This window comes from Netta rufina (assembly GCF_964035555.1).
Source record: "Netta rufina genome assembly, chromosome: 19".
Taxonomy (NCBI): domain Eukaryota; kingdom Metazoa; phylum Chordata; class Aves; order Anseriformes; family Anatidae; genus Netta; species Netta rufina.
In genome coordinates, this window is record NC_140143.1 from 673,033 (window position 1) to 689,131 (window position 16,099).

A 16,099-nucleotide genomic window follows, 5' to 3' on the forward strand; every position below is an offset into this window, starting at 1 on the left:
TGCACCGGGCAGAGCCCGACCCCGCTCCCCCTGCCCCAGCACAGACACCACCCATGGGTGTCCCCCCTCGCTGCCTCTCTCCCAGAGCCCCAGGGACACAAATGGCCCCAGAAGTAGGGTGGGGAGCACTCGGGGACCCCCTGCCCTGGGGGACATGAGCAGCGGGGCTGCCCCAGGCACCCAGGGCATGCCTGGAGAAGCCAACTGGGTGAAATGGGATGGCTGAAGGCAGAGGAGCAATGCAGGGAGGAGGCGCCTCAGCCCAGGCTGTTCCCAGCACACTTTCCCCTCTGGACACGTTTCACCACCCCTTGCCAGGAAGGTGCCCAGCGCAGGAGGTGCGGTTCCAGCTCAGGGGCAGGGAGAGGCCTCCCCACATCCCCCCGAGGCAGCTCCCTTTGCCACCCCCCCCCCGATCCCTTCCTGTTCTTTCTCCTCCTTTCCCTTTCAGCCCTTCTTATCCCCAGCCTTTCTCCCCTTCCCCTTGCTATCAGCCCCACTCCCTTCCGCTCACCCTAGAGTCATTTATTTCTTCCCTTGGCAACTTTATAACCCATTTCCTTGCCTGACAGCAATTAAGCAAATGCTTCGCTTCCAATCCCATGGCCCATAAACAATGGAAAAATAAAATGTTATAAAGAAAAAAGCAATGAAATCTGCATGCACACACACGCACAGAGGGAAATCTGTGGAGGACAGGGGGTGAAGCCGGGGACAATGTCACTCGTGTCAAAGGCTGGAGACATCCTCACACCCCCCCCTCAGCCTCCCAGCCTCCAAAAACATGTGCGAAGAGGAGAGATTTCCAGGCAGCGCAGGGAGCCACGAGCTGCATCCATCCATCTCGGCGGCTCACCGGCCCCGAGATCCACGTGCAGAGGGCTGCTGCCCCTGGCCTCAGAGCTCTGGCACTTCCATGAAATGAAATGGCAAAAAAAAAAAAAAAAAAAAAAAAAAAAAAAAAAAGAAGAAGGCAGCAGCTCCCCCCCCCCCCAGTGATGTATGTGATTTTTTGGTGCCTGACAGGCCCCGAGCCTCTGGGGAGCAGCATTGATAAATCGCACCTTTCAGTTTGCCGTGAACATCTTCACTTTCCCAGGCTTAAAGAAGCCTGACACGTTAAATTGTGGCACTCAGCCCTCAGCACTGGCTTGTCTGGGGAAAGTGGCGGCTGCCCACCGAGAGTCCCAGCCACCTAATGAGAGCTGCTCCCGCATTAGCGCTGCGAGAGGCTTTCTGATGTACAAACCGCTGGGAACACGGAGCCCTGCGCTGAGGAAACTCAAACAGACACACTTTCTAATTTCCATGACAACTGTAATAGGGTATTTGCTCGGTTTGGGAGAGCCTGGGTGTGCAGGAATGCGCTCATTAGGCGCAGAGCGAGGCGAGCTGCTGCTGCAGAGCCCCGGCGTGGGTCGGCGGGGCAGGATGGATGCTGCCAGCCCTGCCTGTCCCAAAGCCCCTCCTGGGGAGCCCGGCCAGGAAGGCAGAGGGATGGCAAAGCTGGGGTGCACAGCCCGGGAAGGCAGAGGGATGGTGATGCTGGGGCGCCCAGGCTGTGGCTGTCTCCCCCCTTGGCAGCCCAAGGAGCTGCATCGCTGCCTCTTCCCACTGCGAGAGGTGCTGTGAGCACCCGCAGCACCAAGAGGGGCAGCAGAGGGGCCAGCAGGACCAGGGAGCAGAGGGACCCGAACCAGAGATGAGCAAACTCTGCCAGGACGCGTGGCTGCTCGCTGCTGGGTGCAGGGTCCTGTGCTGCTGCCCTGGGAAGGGACCGAGGGCTCTCGGTGCCAGGGCCAGCACAGCTCGGTGGAAATGAGCTCCTTTCCCTTCCCCGGAGGAGCCCAGGCAAGAAGTAAGAAGAAACCAGCAACCAGTTAGCAAGAGAGCAAAATCCAAGCGATTACTGAAAAGCTTGGACATGGCTGTGAATCCTGTTGCTGCCAACAGTATCCCCAAGCTATTAAGAGAAAAATCAAGATGTGGACAGAATTAGATTGGCCATAGGTGAAAAATGGCTCAATTATTTCTAGTGCCAGAACCACAGAAGGACATTTCCCTCTGTTCCTGATCCACAACCTCCCACTAATTAGCAGACCTAGCAGAGAGAAAAATGCTCCAAGCTCTAGAGAGAGCAACAGCTAGAGACAACACAGCTCCTGCCACATGCAGCCGCATTTGTATGCGCTGCGTAAGCCGGGCACACAGCGACAGGCTTGCAAAATTGCACACTGGCCTGCTAGGAACTTGCCACGAGAGATGCTGGAGTTGATTTTTGCAGCCGTGGGGAGGGCAGGCTCCCCAGCCCAGCCAGCCCTTCACATCACCCCATCTCCTTCCCATCCCTGAAGCGGGGTCGCCCTGCCCCAGCCACGAGTCCCCGCTGGTTCTTCCCTGCCTGGAGCACGGCTGGCGTGGTGCAACCCTGCTGGTGTGCAGGGGGTGCCCCCAAGAAGAGGTCAGGGCAGCGAAGCAGCAGCCAGGATCCAACAAACAGCCCTGAGAGGCATGGCCAGGGGCCAGCCTGTGATTGCAAGCCCAGCCCGGTGCTCTTTGGGAACAGGCAGGAGGACAGAGCCACAGGCACTGATCACCGTCCCCTCTTCTCTTAGGCAGGGATCTTTAAAAACAACTGATGCTTAAAAAAAAAAAAAAAAAAAAAAGTTACCAGGAGGCCCTGCCCCCTCCCTGACAAACTTCTGAACATGCTGTCATCAAGAAAAATGATGCTGGCAAGAGAGAAATCCGCTGGGGTTGCTGGCAATTTACCAGGCTCCAGCCCCAATGAGTGTTTATCAATAATTTCAGGATCTGCCTGTCGCAGCCACTGACTCGGAGCTCAGGCAGAGATCTCCGGGCAGCCCGGGTGTCAGCACAGCCACAGGGAGAAGAGGCGCAATGAAAAGGGAAATCAATTAACTGCTCCTCAGGAGCAGGGATTTGCCAGCATTACAGGGAAAGGTCTGTTCGCCTCGCTGTAACAGGAAAACACTTAAATGCTCCTCGATGACACAAAGGCATGTCCCAAGCCGAGACGAGCTGCTGCCGTGGCCAGCTAAGCTCCAGTTAGGGATGGAGATGGTTACAGCAGGTTGCTGCAGACGGGGGAGCACCAGATAAAGCAGCAGCAGCATGCCCTGAGCTACCCACAGCCAGGTCCCTGCCAGGCACCGCTCTGCTTCAGGCTCTGCATACCCCACGGGCTCACCCAGCCCATGTTTCCCAGTCCTTGGCCTGCTTTCCACCCCAGGAGAGGAAGGGGGAGCCAAGGGAACCCCAGCCACAGGTGTGGAGCAGGGCTCTGCCAAGACACCACCACCCAGATGAAAACAGCCCCGGCACCCAGCTACTGCAGAGTGCTCCTCGAGCCGGGCACTGCGTCTGCATCGCCGTGTGGAGGAGCTGCTAATGCATCCATCTCCCATGAACTTCTCTAATTGCTTTCTGAACCAGGGGCTGGCGGTCCCTGAACCACCCTGTAGTGCCGAGCTCCACAACGTAATTAAGTCCTGCATGAAGAAAGAAAACAGCTTTCTCTTCTGTTTTAAGTCTGTTGTCTGTTTCATTTGATCCCACACATATTTATGAGAAATAGTGAATATTCATTTCCTGTACTCACCTTTATACCACTCCTGAGTTTACAGAACTGTATCATATATCACCTCAATTGTCTCTCTAACCAAGAGAGTCCCAATTTATTAGTCTCTTCTCATACAGAAGCTGTTCTGTGCCTTTGATCAGCCTTGTCATCCTTTTCTAGTTCAGCTATCTCCTTTCTGTGCTTGGGCAACAAGAACTGCACACAGCCCAGCCCAACCAGCATTAAACTACCCCAGCTATCGCTGCTAACTCCCAGCAGATGAGGCTGATACAGGCAGACGAGGTTAAATTCATGGGTCCCTAGGCCAGCTCTCCTGGGGGGACAATTTCACATGGATCCCCACGGCCTCCCCCCAGCACATTTCCCCTCCCTCCCTGTTTCTTATTTCCCTCCCTGTTTCTTTGCAGGCAGCGATCCCCCAGAGGCTCTGCTCACAACTCACATACAGGTGAACATGGTGAATAGGGGCTGCGGAGGCTTTTCCATACTATTTGAAGTTTTCCCCCCCCCAGGAGCTGCCTTCACACCTCCCCAGCAGGAGCACGCCCGGGGCTGGGCGCCGCCGGCCTCAGCACCACGGACAGCAGCGGCACAGCGCGCCCCACGCCTGGGGCTGGCACACGGACACCCCATGGGACACCCCACGGGGCACCTGAGCCAGCACAGCACCCCACGGCCAGGCCCCCTGCACCCCCTGGGGTCCCCCCACAGCCCCCCTTCCCCAAGCAGCAGCAGCAGCAGGCAGCCTGATGCCTTCATACACAGGGAGAGCATCCTCAGCACCCAGCTCTTCTACAAGCACCACCACCCACCCCGGCTGCCTCAGGCTCACAGGATATTTTAGCCTGCTGTCTAAAAGCTGTCCAGGCCTGCCAGCTCTGCTGCCAGCAGCAGGAGCAGCCCCCCCAGCATCGCCATGCCTCGGGCAGCCCCCCAGCACTGAGCCACGTCCCTGCCGCAGGGAATTTTGCTCTGAGCAGTCAGGCAGCATCCGAGCTCAGTCCTGCGTTCCCTCCGCTAAACTTCAGATGCCCCTTCTGAAAGGAGGGTTTCTTAATATTAATACCCTGCATCACATCAGATCTCCTCATGTATTTATGCTCCCTCCCCAGGCATTTCCCTGCCTGCCCCTCTCCTGGCAGGGAGGCGATCGCACAGGAGGGGCTATTACTGGGTGTGCCTGAGCCGCGGTCCTGGGGCAGCCGTAAATGGGTTGGTGACACCATTTATTTATGGGTATTTCAAGAGAAAGAAAAAGGCTAGTGGGTGTTCATATGTTCTTGTTGTATTATTTAAGAGAAGCCATTTGAGAGCACAGGAGAAGCGGTGTCTGCTCCCAAAAGGAGGAAAAATAATGGAGGGGAATATTTGCAAAAAGCTCAGTTAAGTAAATATTTTATGCCCAATAATGTTATGGCTTTTGAATGATGCATGCAAGAGAGTTGAAAGGAGGTGAGGCACAGAGCGAGGCAACACACAGTGCGTGTGGAGTGTGAAGGTGTTTGTGTGAGGGCAGGCAAAAGGAAACCCAGCATCCTGGCTGCTGCATCCCCCCAGCTGGGTCAGGCAGCAGGGCAGGGCTGCTCCGGCTGCTGGACTGGCAATGGCCTTTTGCTGCAGAAGAATTAGGGCTGACCTTATGGGGAGATGTTTTTTGCCCTGTTGGATGACACCTGCTGACATGTGTACCCACCTCCTCCTGTGTCTGGCACCAGACTCCTGGAGGCCAAGACAAAGTAAAGCCTTCCCAGCTCTCAGGAGGCTCTGTGGGGTTTGTAAGATGCAACCAGGAGAAAGATCCTAGCAAGAGCTGCAGCCCTGCTGGCCAAGATGCTCCGGAAAGGGAGGGCCAGCCTGCGGTAAGCAGCAAGGAACAAGGCAGAACCAAGCAAAAAAAAGGAGCTCAGTGCAAGGTCCCCTGCAGGAGATAAGCGCAGACATTAGCACGATGCACTCAGAGCTGTGCAGAGGCAGGGCAGGCACAGCCCCCGTGGTGCTTTGGGCACAGTGGCTGCCTTGTTGCTCGTCCTCTTTCTGGTGGCACAGGGAGAAAAACAAATCTCTGAGGAGGGCGCAGGAGCAGGGACTCAGGGCAAGGAATTGGAGGACAGGAGCAGGGGGATTGTCCCAGCCCAGGAAGAAAAGGAAGATGGGGAAAGCAGAAGGAAGGCCGGGCAGGCAGAGGCAGGGGAAGCAGGGCTGGCACAGCCAGGGACACGGCCTCCGAGCAGAGGAATTCTCCCACTTGCAGGCAGAAGCACAGGACAAGCATCTGGCATGAGGTAAGCACATAAAGGAGTAAAATACCATTAAGCGTAATAAGAAATGTACTTAATCAATGAGCTCTACAGCTGAGGATCAATGGGAGGCAGACACAGCCATTAGCTAAGAAAGCTGAGAAAGAGCCCCGGGCTCTGATGCAGTGATCGATACGGGGTTTAACCGAGCAGCCGAGGAAGGGTCCCAGGTGGGGGCAGAGCTGGGGCAGAGCCAGGAGAGACGGGGCTGACCCTGCCCCACTCCTCAGGGCCCAAACCCAGCAGAAAGAGCCCAGAGCACGGCTGGATGAGAAGCCCCAGAAGCAGCCAAAAAAACCCTGGAGCAGACTAGGGTTTGGCAGCAACAGCAGAAGCCATGGGAGAGGGAACAGGACCACAGCTGGCAGGGGAAAGAGAAGGAGCTTCAGCCCCTTGTCATCATCCAGGGACATCACCTAGCTGGGGAGAGCAAGAGGCACAGCTTTACCCTTCCACCTGGGGACCGAAGGCTGCAGGGCCAGCCAAGGAGGGGAGCAGCTGAGCAGTGCAGGAGGCGATGGGTGTTTGGGGAAGGTGCACAGAGCCTCACCCACCCTGCTGCTTGCTCACACCCACGCTGCCAGAGCTGCCTGCCCGGGGAGGGCAGAGGTTTCCTCACCGCGCTGGTCCCTTGGCTCTCCTCACCTTGAGCGTTGTGCTGCATCACTCCCCAAAGTCTGCCACACAGAAGACACACAAACTAGATGGAAAAGTCACCCTCCAAGGCTTTGCATCAGGCCCAAGCACAGAGAGCTCCTGCAGAGTCAGGGCTTACCCAGGCCCAGCCTTGAAAAAAGATGCCCCAGTGCCCCCCATGCTTGGAGCCCGTCTGGGTGGTGCCAGCACTTGGCTGAGCCACCACACACGGGGCTTCCTCAGGAGAGAGTCTTCATTTTCACCCCCTGAGCAAATTCAGAGCTCAGGAAAGCCGACAGCCCCAGACAGCGTGTGGGCCCCCCTCCAGGTCCTGCTGACAGCGCTGCAGCTGACTCAGCCCTGGCACTGAGACCCTGCCTCGTGCTCCACCAAACACCCAGCTACTCACAGCGTCCTGACCCCATCCCTAACTCCAGCTCCACGCTCCCTTTGCACACCCCCTGAGGCTGTCACCCACAACCCTGACCCATTACCCTGCTTCCCACCTCCCTAAATCCCAATGGCCAGGGCCTGACCCGACCCAAGCTACGGAGAGCAGCAGCACCGATCTCTGCAGGTGAGCCCTCAGGGACCAGGCACAACCGGTGGTGTCTCCAGAGCATCAGAGCAGGGGGTTGTGCTGAAGGCAGATTTCTGTGCATGCACGTGAAGAGAACATCAGACAAGCGGCTGTCCCCTGAGGTCCCTCCCAGGGGTGGGCTCTTGCCTCCCGCTGGGGCTGAAATCAAAGCCCTGATCCCAGGGGGCTGCTCCTGGCCCCCACCACTCTGTGCCCACCCTGTGCAGGGCACGCTGCTGCCGCTGCCCCCTCCCAGCCCTACAGGGCCAGCTGCCTTGTGGCCCAGGCAAGGACTGGGGGGGGGACACACACATTTTTGGGGGGTCTCGAACACCGATTCGGGGTAGATGCCAGCAGCTCTGCCCCTTCCCTGCAGACCAAAGGCGCTCAGCAGCGCGGTCCCTCCCGGAGGAAGGGGACAGCACGTCCCCAGCCCAGCCGATAAGGGCAGCGGGCGGACCCCCGGAGGGGAACCCAGTCCCGGTGGGGGTCCTGTGCCCCCTCTCAAGCATCGGCGGCCGAGCGGAGCCCCCGGCCCGGTCCCGCCGGCGGCCGAACAGCAGCACCTGGCGGCCAGGCCGGGCACGGCCGCGCCGGGGTCCCCGGTCCCGGGGGGGTCTGCGCCCTCCGTGGGACCCCCTTCGGCTGGGAGGCACCGCCAGGGGCCGTCCTGCAGGGCAGGGGGGTCTCGCTGGGGGCTGCCGGGCATCCTGCGGGGCTTTAGCGCATCCCTGCCCCGCAGCGGGCACGGCACTGCCCAGGGGTCATCGTGGTACGGGCACACAGGGGGAGCCGAATCCCTGCACCTGGGTGTGCAAGGCTCCCGAGCAGCTGAAGCCAAGTCCTGACCAGCCTGGTGCTGCACTCACCTGGGGAAGGCACAGTTTGGGGGATTCGCAGGGCTGCCCGCAGACCCCACACCACGCTCTTTCAGCCCCCTGGGGCCAGCTCTGCAGCCAGGCTGGAGGTGACACTGCAGATCACAGCACCCACACTTGCTTCTGCTGGCCCCAGGGCTCTCCAGGTGATGCTGTGAGCACCAAGGGAGTGGTGTCACAGGGGTAAGGCACCAAGCCATCACCTCCACCTGGCTGCCCCAGGCACAGCCCCTACTGACCCCCAGCAGCTCCACAAGCCTCTCCTTGCTCTCAGTCCTGGCCCACTGAGCTGCAGAGCTCCTCCTGGTCTTGCTCACTGGGGCAGCATCACACGAGGTCCTGGCACTAGGTACTTTATGGCACTAATGAGCTTATCTAGGCCATTGGTACACATGTAATTATGTGCCAGGAGCCACGAGGAGCACTGCAGATGTTTACCCTGTGTGTCTGAGCTGCACCAAACCAACGAAGGAAGCAGGGTGAGCAGGTGCACACAGGAGCACTTGGCTCAATTTGTTTCTCACTCTCAGAGCCACCTTCTCCCCTTTCCTTCCTGCCCTCTTTCCAGCAGGCTGCACACACAATGCCTTTACCCCTGGGGTAAGCCAACTGCTCTACAGGACAGAGCTCTTTGGGACTGGGCAGCCAGGCAAACAGAAGGAATCAGCTCCCTGCTTCCCACCAGCCCACCCCCTGCCCCAGGGTCCCAACTCACCATCCCGCAGAGGACAGCAGAACCCCCCCCCCCCCCAACCCCTGCCCCATACCTCTTCCAAAATGGCACGTGGTTGGGTCTGCATCCTTGTTCCCCTTCCTGGGGGTTCTTCCCTCTGGGCTCAGGCAAGGAAACACCAAAAGGGCTCTTGGGCCACAGAGGGCATTTATAAAGTGCCCCGGAATCCCCCCTCCCTCCCCCCCCCAGCAGCTGGCGAATCTCACCTGTGGGGCTCTGCCCAGCTCCTTAATCCCGTTAGCAGCAAACAGCTCCAGCTGTGCCAGTAACAAATCCCCTCTGACATGAGCCCTGCAGAGCCAAGTGACTGCTCTGCGGGAGAAAGTGTGAAATTCCTGAGGGAAATTCAAGTGGCAGCTTTTGTACTGCATCTCTGAGAATTTTGCAATTTTATTTTCCATTAAAAAATAAAGAAGGAAGGAAAGAAATCCATCCCCTGCCTTCCCGACCCAAGTGCCCAGCACATGCTCAACTTTCACCCTGATCAGCCCGGCACTGCCTGGGTGCTGCAAAGCAGCAATGCCCTGACCGAGTGGGGAAGCTGCATTTTCACCCAAGGGTGCTGGGTACATCTGGTTTTGTACAAGCTGGAAACAGAGGCTTGGCCCCAACCAGCATGCTTCAAACTTGGGTTGTTCCACTGGCAGTGACTTGTCTGTGCTCATAATTTTTATTTTATAGCACCTTAATCTGTATTTTCTGAGTTAATTAGCACAAAAACGTGGGGAAGGATAATCTCAGCCTGCAAGGCATTTACAGCCGCAAGGAACAGGGAGGAAGAAGCAAAGCCCTGGCACGTGGTGGTGGATCGTGCAGCTTCTGTGGGCAGCACGGGGACAGAGGCAGCCCCCAGCCAGGCACGGGGACATCCTGTGTCCCCTGTGTCCCCCCAGTGCTGCAGCCAGCGAGGTTCTGCTGCAGGGCTCCAACCTGCGGGCACCGAGCATCCCTGCGCCCAGCGCCTCCAGAGGAGCCTCCAACCCCATTAGGTGTGGGACTAACGACCCGTGCTGTCCAAGGGCAGCACCCTTGGTTGCCTTCAGGGCCCTGGCAGGACCAGTGGTGTCAACAAGGGGTCTCTGATCCACAACAAGCCCAGCAGGGAGATGATGGCCCCGCAGTGACCACCGGCCTCAGATGCGGCCACTTGTGGGGCGAGAGCTGGGGTGCTGCTGCTGCAAGATCAACTGCATCAGCCTTTTTAACAGTGTCTCCAGGTAGGGAGGCCAAAGGTAATGTTCTTTATCTGTGCTTCATGCTCCACAGATACTGAATATCAAAATGTGCCTTGAAACACTCCTATTATTAAGTATTCCTCAGAGATTAGAGCAGTGCTTACTTCTCGCTATCCTTTTACTTTCCCAGTAGAGCAGATGAACACGATAACTTATCAGGACCTTCCCATGTGCTGTTAGGCAGTAATGGCATGGGGACTTACTGACCCACCTCAGAACAACAAGCGGAATATTTAGGACTTCTCCTGAGCTGGGCAGGCGATAAGATCTTTATCGTGCGAACCCTTTAAACCCTCAGCGCCTGGCAGGCCCCTCCATCCTCACTGAGAGGACAAATTAGACCCAGGGGACAGGCAGCGAATGCTGATAACAAAAGAGTTCCTTCGGCAAACGCAGGGCTGGGGCCCGCAGAGCTGCCTCCAGCCCCGGGCCTGCCCCTGCCCTCAGATAGCAGCAGCGGCGGAGCCAGGGCCCGGCCTCCATCACAGCCTGGGTTCACGGTCACGGCCTGCAAACACAGGGCCCGACGCTGCTCCTGACTCATGTCAGCCATGGTGGGAAGGCCCAAGCCTCCTGCAATGCCCTTGCACTCTTGTCCCATGCCACATATGGGAAACAGGCACGGAGGATGGGGCGGCAGTGGATGGTGGGGTACTGAGGGGTCCAGGCGGGAGTGCTCGGGGTGCTCGGGACTACAAAGGGACTGTCGCAGGCCAGGAAGGAAGAGCCACGGGCACGCACGAAATGCCAAGGAACGAGCCCAGGCAGAGCTGAGGAGGCCCCAAGAGATCGTTGTGCGTGGTGAGGCAGGGGAATGGCTCTGCAATTCGGGAGCGAGGCAGATAAGGAATAAATCTGGAACTCAAGCAGAGAGGGAGATGAGCAAAGGCATGAAGGTTGAGAGTTCAGACCCTGGGGACCCATGTCAACCTCTGTTACATAAGTCTAGAAAAACCTTAAACTTGGTTTTGCTGATAAATGAGTCACCAGCAATGATAAAACCCTAGAGATGTCATAAAAATTACAGACATTGATAAAACGGGATATCAATACAGCAAAGCTCAGCAGCATGGTGAACGGATGAGGGCCACCGCCCCATGGCCATGAAGCAGAGCAGGGCTCAGCGCCCACGGCAGCGAGGGAGGCGATGAGGTCCCCACGGGGCTGAGGACAAGATGCTGCCAGAGGGCTGGCCACGGGCTCAACCTCTGGAGCACATCTGGAGGCTGCCGGTGTGATCAGGCCCAGGAAAGAGCCCCCTTCCTCACCGTGCAGCTCCACGGAACCACGTTGTGGTGCCTCAGGGAAACCAAGCCCCTTTGTGAACCTCTGAGCACCTCCCAGGATGGACAAACAGCTCTGGATGCAAGGCAAGTTGCCTCAAGACCTTCCTCCAGCTCAGACCTTGTCATGTAACAGGAAAAATCATTGAGCTCAGTCCTTCTTACAACCTCCTCCTCCAAGGCTGCCCTATCCATTTTAACACACTCCAACACCCTTTCCTGTTGGTGGCAGAGAACTCATTTCCCCTTCACCAGTAGGAAGAGGCTTTGATCACTTGCTGGGGACCTCCTGCCAGTGCTCACCCCAACCACTGTGTGCCCTGCAGCACTTCAGGCTGCTGCTCGCAGGGCACAGAGCAGGGAGAGGGCACGGCACCAGGGGACAGGGGGACAGCACAGGGAGCAGGGAGGCTGTGGAAGGACGGGGCTGCCTGCAGACAGCGGCCTCAGCCACACCAACAATACTTCATGTTCATGAATGCCATAAAGCAGCACCCAGCCCCACAGAGGAAGGAGGCAGGTTTGGCGTTGGAGTCAGAAGGAAATCCCAGCTAATCCAGCTCAGTTAGACAAAAACAAAGAGGATCATACTGATACAAAGTTCTGGCTAAAGCCCTGCACCTGGTCAGCATTTGCAAGATTAGATAAGGACTGAACTTAGTCCCTTCCAGCATATATTAACACGAGCTCTCTGGACGTCTGGGCTACTCCAGTTCAAGGGCAAGAAGATGTTTGCTTCTCTGGGGTTCCTATTTGCCATCCTCTCTATAGCAAGATGTGTCCCCGTGCAGCAAGCAGCCAGCCGCGACAAAGTCCTCCTGGTGTCCTTCGATGGCTTTCGGTGGAACTATGACCAGGACGTGGACACCCCCAACCTCGATGCCATGGCTGCAGAGGGAGTGAAGGCACGGTACATGACTCCTGCCTTTGTCACCCTCACCAGCCCGTGCCACTTCACGCTGCTGACCGGTGAGTCCCCACCTGCCAGAGCAAGCAGAGACCCAAAGGGGGGTGCAGTGCGATGTTGAAAGAGCAAATTCAAGTCTTAGGTTTAAGGGAAGCTAAGTCAAGCTAAGACTACCCAAGGACTGGCCTCAATAGCATGGTAAGCTTTAGCACATATGTATTTTGGCAAAAGAGCCAGAGACATGGCAATAGTTGCAGAAGCTGAACCTGTATTCATCAAAGGTAAATAGCATCAGACTAACCTGATAGCCTCATTTGATAAGATAAACGATTTTTTAAATAAGGGAGATGCAGTAAATCTCATCTTTCTGGACTTCAGCAATGTATTTGATACAGTGCCGCATGGGAAATCATTAGTTAAGACAGAGAAGATGAAGATTAGTACAAAATCTCTAATGTGGGTAAGTAACCGGCTGCAGGGAAGGCAACAGCAGGTAATACTGAAAGGAGACTGACAAGCTAGGGAGGGTAACAGGGGAATTCCTGGGGAATCGATTCTGGAGCCAATCTTATTTAAGATTTTCATTAATAACCTTGGCATAAAAGAGTGGTGCATGCTAATGAAATCTGCTGATGAGAAAAGGCAGGGAGGCGGCGTCAATACAAAGGAGGACTGGGATATCATGCAGAAGTAACTGTGCAGTCTTGAGGACTAGAATAATAAAAAATAGCATGAAATGTGACAGTGCAAAGTGCCAGCCTTTCATTTGTAAGGGGAATTTCTGCTTTATGCTGACCTTAATCATTGTGAACAACAGAAAACGAAACACCAAAGCAATTAGTTAAATGCAGCATAACGGTGAACCCTAAATGTGATGAAAAGGGCAGGAGCAACTGCAGGAGGCAGCTGTGCTTCCAGGGGCGAGGGGGGGTCAGGGCGAGAGCCACCCGCACCGTGGGCCCCTGGGACTCACAGCATCCCCCTGCAGCCTCTCACGCTCTGCTCCTGGCCACCCAACGTGGAATGAGCCAGGTGGAGGAACGAGGCAAAAGCAAAAAAGGACAGCTGGGAAAGGGGAAGGAGAGACAGAGAAACAGACACGGAGCTGGGAGTCCGGCGGGAGCCTGGCTCACACCCGCCTCGTCCATCTCTTCTGACAGGGAAATACCTCGAGAACCACGGGGTGATACACAACATGTGGTTCAACACCAGCACAGGGGTGAAGATGCCCTATTACGTCACGCAAGGCATTGACAGCTGGTGGGACAACGGCAGCCTGCCCATCTGGATCACAGCTCAGAGACAGGCAAGTGGGGCAGGCTCCTCTCGCACGCAGACCCCGAGACAGAGGCGTCTCCTGCTTGCATTCGTGCAGTAAAAGCTACAGGCAAGCCACGATCTCTAGTGGCCATGAGCTAACATCCTCCTTGCAAATGACAGGCTAATTAGAGCAGCAAAAAAATTAAATCCCCGGACACTGGCAGGAATAATTATGATCATTCTATTAAAAATAGCAAAAAATAAAAGATGCATTTCAGCTTTATTAAGATATTAATGAAACAGGTTATGCATTTCCTGTTCAAGGAAACCCCAGCCAGTTCTTTAGGGAGCATAACGAGCCCAAGCGCTGTGTGCTCCAAAGCACGTACCTCATTTCCTTGGCCTCACCCAGCACCTTCGGGGGACTGGTGTAGGGGGCTGGTCCCCTCTTCACTGAGCACTGCAGCACTTCACTGAGCACTTCCTCAAATCTCAGCAGGCTTTGAATCTGGCTTTAGGCTTTGAATCTGGCTTTAAGACAGGACACGAGACCTTGCCCCAGACACATACCTTTGCCTGTATTTACCTGCCAAATTGGCCCTATTGACTTCAGTGTGAGTGCTTGTATGACGGCAGCACGGCACACCATAATGCCCTGGTGGTCAGGAGCCAGAGGGGCCATGCAACGTACACACAAGTCACTTTCTAAAGTGATAACTAATATTAGGAACACAGCGAGAAAACCAGCACATAGGGGTTCTGGGAAGGGCAGAGCTTTCAATTAATCACTTTTAATTGGCAATGAGCAAGAAAACCTCATTAGAGGCAGAGGTAGACATTAGGGGGCTGAATGAACTAACCGCATTAGTAGGTAGTTGTTGTACTGACAGATGGAGAGATGCTGCAGAGTGAGTTCAGGTGGGTTTATGCAATGTCTTCCCTAACAGGGTTTAAAGACAGGCTCTATCTATTTCCCTGGGGGGAAAGCAAAATATCAAGGGGAAGAAGTGTATATGAAGCTAGTGGAGCCCCCCATATTCAACTACAGCAATGAAGTCAATTGGAGACAGAACATCGACACTGTGATGGAATGGTTCACGGTGAACAACCTCGACTTCATCGCCCTCTACTTCGGTGAGCCAGACTCAACAGGACACAAGTACGGCCCCGAGTCCGAGCAGAGGAAAGCCATGGTCAGCCAGGTGGACAGAACCATCGGCTACTTAAGGCAACGTATCAGGGAAAGTGGCTTGGAACCAAACCTCAACCTCATCATCACGTCTGACCACGGCATGGAGACGGTCATAAAGAACAATGAGGTTCACATCGGGACAGTAGAGAACTTCACGTTCAGCGACATCCAGTTTGAACTCTTAGACTACGGACCAAACGGACTACTGATACCGAAAGAAGGGAAATTGGAGCACGTGTATTCAGTCCTGAAAAATGCCCACCCAAAGCTACATGTGTACAAAAAAGAAGAGTTTCCAAAGAGATTCCACTATGCCAACAACCCCCGGATCACCCCGCTCCTGATGTACAGCGATCCGGGATATGTGATCCACGGGGTAAGATGCGTGCACAGATGCATGTTACTGTCTTTTCTTGGCTCTGCCTCTTTCTTTCTCTCCTCACGCCGCCTCTGGGGAGCTGAGCCGGGGGCCGAGGGGTCGGGGCGCTCACCCCCTGCCACCCCTTTCAGCGCTTCAAGGTGCAGTTCAACAAGGGGGAGCACGGCTTTGACAACGAGGCCATGAACATGAAAACCATCTTCCGCGCCGTGGGGCCGGCCTTCAAGCAGGGGCTGCTGGCCGAGCCCTTCGAAAGCGTCAACGTCTACGCGCTGCTCTGCGAGCTGCTGGGCATCGTGCCCGAGCCCCACGACGGCTCCCTGGAGGTCCTCAGGCCCCTGCTGCGTGAGTGCCCCGCGGATGGCTGCGGGAACACCGACATCTAGCGGCGGCCGCCCGACGGCCGCAGCCGCTGCGGGGCTGCTGCGGGGCCGGAGCCTCGCGGGGGGCTCCCTCCGCTCCCCCCCAAACGGCACAGCGGACCCCGGGCCGGCCCTGAGCCAGCCGGCAGCCGGGCAGCTCCCGCTGTAAGGACGTCTAAACGTCCCCAAAACGCCCAGCCAGGCTTTGCGCAGCCGGTAGAGGTTGGAAACGGGCGGTGCTGCGGCCAGCGGAGCATCATTCCCGCAGGGAGCAGGGGATGCAGAGCGGCTGCTTGCCGTGCCCAGCCCCCTGCACGAGCTCCATGCTGCAGGAGGGGGCTGCTGCTGCTCCCCTGGGCAGAGCCCGGCTCCCTGCTTTAATGCTGAACTTTCGCCGTTGCAGGTTCAAGCGCTCCTCTCCTTGCTGCCACGAAGCTGTCAGTGATGCTGGGGATTGCTCTCACTCTGCGATGCTGGGGAGGAATATACTAACCCCCCCTAGCAGAGGTAACGTATTCCAAGGATAGCCAGAAAGCTCTGTGGAGGTGCTGCCTTGTCTAGGCAGTGCCTGGCATGTGCCTGTGTGTTGGCTGCAAGAAAAAGAAGGATAAAAGTTTGCTGTTTGCCTTTAATGTACATATATGCCTGGAGACCTAGCAGGACGAGCAATTCTCGGTCTCATTTCCTGGCACTTCCAGCACTGTGCATGCACAGCCAACATCCACAGGCTGGACACACAAGAAATAAGCACCA

General features: G+C 56.4%; 1 protein-coding gene across 1 annotated transcript in view; it reads left to right on the top strand.

Moving 5' to 3' along the window:
* The window catches only part of ENPP7 (ectonucleotide pyrophosphatase/phosphodiesterase 7), a gene marked incomplete at both ends in the record, with an annotated part of 30,321 nt that extends 14,483 nt beyond the window's left edge, over window positions 1–15,838 (top strand). Inside the window, 5 exons of the mRNA XM_084298310.1 lie at window positions 12,018–12,215; window positions 13,314–13,459; window positions 14,361–14,981; window positions 15,116–15,329; window positions 15,750–15,838. Of these exons, the coding sequence (XP_084154436.1) occupies window positions 12,018–12,215; window positions 13,314–13,459; window positions 14,361–14,981; window positions 15,116–15,329; window positions 15,750–15,838 (1,268 nt within the window). The remainder of the gene's footprint in view (window positions 1–12,017; window positions 12,216–13,313; window positions 13,460–14,360; window positions 14,982–15,115; window positions 15,330–15,749) is intronic.
* Window positions 15,839–16,099: the final 261 nt, after the last annotated feature.